The sequence below is a fragment of the Octopus bimaculoides genome, chromosome 17 (genome assembly GCF_001194135.2).
Source record: "Octopus bimaculoides isolate UCB-OBI-ISO-001 chromosome 17, ASM119413v2, whole genome shotgun sequence".
Classification (NCBI taxonomy): Eukaryota; Metazoa; Mollusca; class Cephalopoda; order Octopoda; family Octopodidae; genus Octopus; species Octopus bimaculoides.
The window spans coordinates 44467593-44472046 of record NC_068997.1 but is presented as its reverse complement, the minus strand read 5'-3'; the positions used below and the strand labels follow the sequence as shown (position 1 = coordinate 44472046).

The window sequence follows — 4454 nt, the reverse complement described above, 5'->3', positions numbered from 1 at the left end:
TTTTTTTTGCATGTTTTGTCTTTTCTGGACAAAACATTTTTGTTTAAAGATAAGGAAATGTTGTTGTTTTTCTTTTATATTCTTCTTAGTGATGTTCAGGGTGGTTCTTAAGGCAGCTGATGAATTTGTCGACAGGAACTTCACCTAAGCACATCCGATGTATTGTTGTGAACAGAGGAAATCTGACAAAATAAATAACAAAAATTAATTAATTAATTAATTAATAACAGAATCAATATATTAATCTCTCACACAAGCAACACACAATCATCAATCATTTAACGTCCACTTCTCCATGCTGGCATGGGTTAGACAGAATTTGTTGAGACGGATTTTCTAACAGCTGGATACCCTTCTTGTTGCTAACTCTCACCTATCCCCAAGCAAGGTAATATTTTCCCATGGCTAGACATGTTTTCCACAGAAGATTGAAAATAAATACCACTTGTATGATGGTGATGCTCGTTTACAACCATCATGTGATGTCAAGACAAAAGCACATACATACACACAAACAAACATAAATACACATACAGTGAGCTGGCAGAATCGTTAGCACGCTGGGTAAAATGCTTAGCGGTATTTCGTCTGCCATCATGTTCTGAGTTCAAATTCCGTCGAGGTCGGCTTTGCCTTTCGTCCTTTCGGGGTTGATTAAATAAGTACCAGTTACGCACTTGGGTCGATGTAATCATCTTAACCCCTTTGTCTAGCCTTGTTTGTCCCCTCTATGTTTAGCCCCTTGTGGGCAATAAAGAAATAAATATAGAGACTCTCTCCTTGATTCATGTCATGTGTCATGAAATATAAAAAATGAAGTTTTTACCTGTCCTCCATATTCCTTGACTTCAACATGATATTGACTTCAGCTGCTGTGGGCGGACCTTGAAGTTTTTGACCGTTCAACATCTCCTGTTCAAGTTGCTCTATCGACTGGCGAAGAGAAGGGGGGGGGAGATGTAAGTAATTAATAACTAATATAGAAACAGGGAATAGGTAAATGGATGAGTGAGAGAGTGAGTGGATGTGAGTGAGTGGGTGGGTGAGTGAGGGATGAGTGAGTGAGTGAGTGGATATGTGAGTGAATGGATGTGAGTGGGTGAGTGAGTGAGTGAGCGAGTGAGAGGATATGCGAGTGGATGTGGGTGAGTGGCTGTGAGTGAGTGGATGTGAGTAAATGAGTGAGTGGATGTGAGTGGGTGAATGAGTGGATGTGAGTGGGTGAATGAGTGAGTGGATGAGTGGATGTGAGTGAGTGGATGTGAGTGAGTGAGTGGATGTGAGTGGGTGAGTGAGTGAGTGGATGTGGGTGAGTGGATGAGTGAGTGAGTGAGGAGTGAATGAGTAAATGAGTGAGTGAATGTGTGAGGAAGTGAATGAGGGAGGGAGGGAGGTAGGGAGCAAGTGAGAGAGTGAGTTAGTTTTGAGTGACTATGTGGGTGGGTAGGTGAGTGAGTGAGTGAGTGAGTGATTTAGTGAATGGATACCAGACTGAGTGATTGAATATGAGATTCAACATGTGATTATGTGATTATGTGTATGAATATAATCAAAACAACAATATGAAAGAATTTCCAGGTTAAGTTCATTAATCCTTCTCCCAAGAGCCACAAAGATTGGCAAGGATGGGTTATGTTCTCATTAAAATTGCTAATTAATTTCAGACAATTAAAAAAATAGAGCATAGCAAAAACCGCAATTCAGTTTTTTTTTTTAATATTCCTGTATGAACTCATGGATAATGCAAGAAATTTAATGCAAAGCAATATTTTTTTTATGTTTTACTTCCTTCAGTCATTTGATTGTGGCCATACTGGAGACAAAAAAAAAATAAGTAAATTTGAAAAAGAAAAGATAAAGGAAGATGTAAGAATTGCAGAAGTGTTACCTTTCCTGTCTTAGCAAAAGCCTCAGCCACTCTGCGATTCCGACCACCATAGCATGTGGTAATAAGATCAGCCACTCCACAGCTCTCCAAGAATGTCGACATCATAGAACCTGAAAACATGAAAATATGGGAAATAGTTTACAATCATCATCATTTAATGTCCATTTTTCTATGCTTGCATGGGTCAGACAGAATTTGTAGAGGCAGATTTTCTATAGCCGGATGCCCTCCCTGTCACCAACCGTCACCTATTTCCAAGCAAATCAGTATTTCCCCATGGCCAGACATGCTTTCTATAGAAGACTGGATGTGAAAAGCATTGCTTGTTTGATGGTGATATGCATTTACAACCATTATGCAATGTCTAGACAAGGGCACACACACACACACACACACACATATATATAAAGGAATACCAAAAATGGGACAAGAGCGCAAAACATCCAGACAGTTAGATGATACAAAAAAAGGACAACAAAACATCCAGACAGACGATACAAAAAAACAAGGAAGGGTCACTCGGAGTTTTCTTTCTTCAGTCGAGTTCCAGATTATCTTTAGAAAGACAAAAGATGAAGACAGGTGTATGAACAAGAAGCAAGTGTATTAGTTTGATGCTCAGGAAGGTGAGAAAGTCTTTTACGTTTCGAGCCTACACTCTTCAACAGAAAGGAACACGAGGAAATAAACAGAGAGAGAATAAAAAAAAACTTGTGGATTTAGCAGTCAATATATATATATACATATATATTTATTTATGGGTTTCAGCCAAGTGGCTGCGGTCATGCTGGAGCACCACCGTGATTTTCCGTCTTTATGCTGTGCTCTCTTCACGTTCCTTGCATGGCTCTTCTCCCCCACCTGATATGGTCCAATCAAGAGTTTTGATGGCACATCTGGTGTATAAGAGAATTTGACATCGCTGCCCTAAACTGCGTCTCATTACGAACCATTGGTGCGTCTGGTATCGTGGAGAGGAAAGCGTCAAGTTTAAATGTGCATTTTTACATGCATGCATGGATTGGACAGAAATTGTCAAGGCAGATTTTTTACAGTTGGGTGCCTTTCCAGTTACTAACCGACACCTATTTCCAAATAAGGAAATATTTCCCCATGACATGGAAGACTGGTAACAAAGGCTTCTTTCAGTTTCTGCTAACCAAATCCATGTTAACAGAACTGCTCCATTACTGTCCTTGTTGTCATAAATACTGTGAACTTTGATTGCTCATTAGAGAACTTTGTCCAATGAAGCTGCAGACCACAAAATCAGATATAAAATATGATAAAAACAACCACAAAGATGTCCTTCAAATTGTTACCTTCATAGAAGACTTTAGCAAACTGAATCATCTCCATGAGACCCAAACGGATGACGGCTGCCTTCGTATTGTCCCCATAGCCAAGACCATCAGCAATACCAGCACCAACTGCAACAATGTTCTGAAATTAGATAAAGAGACAACCATTTTAAATAAATTAATTAATTAAAAACAAAACAACAGAGATTTCTTTAACCCTTTGACATACTTATTTATTTATCCACATTGTTTTGAATTGGATTGGCCGTACATTATCTCATATCTTTTAGTGATGGATTGCTTATTTTTAGAATGACATTATAGGATAGGTGTGAGAAGGTAGATCAGACATTCGAGCAAGATCATTGGCAGTGCCGCTGGACTGGCTCCTGTGCAGGTGGCACGTAAAATACACCATTTTGAGCATGGCCGTTGCCAGTACTGCCTGACTGGCCTTCGTGCGGGTGACACGTAAAAGCACCCACTACACTCTCAGAGTGGTTGGCGTTAAGAAGGGCATCCAGCTATAGAAACTCTGCCAAATCAGATTGGAGCCTGGTGTAGCCATCTAGTTTCATCAGTCCTCAGTCAAATCGTCCAACCCATGCTAGCATGGAAAGCGGACGTTAAATGATGACGATGATGATGATGATGATGAATAGATAGAATATTTGGGCCTGATGTGGCCCATTTAAATGCTAATGGGTTAAACTACATAATTATGAATTTACTACCTGCATCAAGTGGAAGCTTAAAAAACATATTTATGCTTCTTGCAACAGATTACAAATTCAACAGAATCACAATTAAGCAGGTGTTCGTTCCCACTGGGTTGTTTCTTCCCTCAATCAAACCCCAAAACTTATTTCTAACATTATCAATCCTGTTTCGGCAGTCAAACTTCAACCCTTCTCTCATCATCAAACATTTTCATGGCCTTCCCAGTGCCAAACTTTCTTCTCTTAACTTTACATCCTGAAAGACTCATCTTTCGGCTGACTTTTATCTTCTTACAGTTATTGTCCCTTCCTGTCTTATGGAACCCTCTTTTCTCCTGTTTCCCAAATAAATATCATCTAAATTCCCTTTAAATTTTGTGTTGCGTGTTTTATAATTCTCAGGGAAACTCCTCGTTAAATTAACCATTTTCCTTTCCTTCTCTTTTGTAATTTGCAACATATGTATGACTTGAGATGTTTGCCTTGCCTTAACATCTGCTTTCCTCTTTAACAATTATATATATATATATATATATATATATATAT

At 39.0% G+C, this 4454-nt stretch overlaps 1 protein-coding gene across 1 annotated transcript in view; it reads right to left on the bottom strand.

The window, feature by feature from the left end:
- Positions 1–4454, bottom strand: part of LOC106874094 (glycerol-3-phosphate dehydrogenase [NAD(+)], cytoplasmic) — a 26856-nt gene continuing 22402 nt past the window's right edge. Inside the window, exons 7-10 of the mRNA XM_052973919.1 lie at positions 3211–3331; positions 1889–1998; positions 827–933; positions 1–182 (exon numbers count right to left, since the gene is read on the bottom strand). Coding sequence (XP_052829879.1) covers positions 86–182; positions 827–933; positions 1889–1998; positions 3211–3331 — 435 coding nt within the window. The 3' untranslated portion in view covers positions 1–85. The remainder of the gene's footprint in view (positions 183–826; positions 934–1888; positions 1999–3210; positions 3332–4454) is intronic.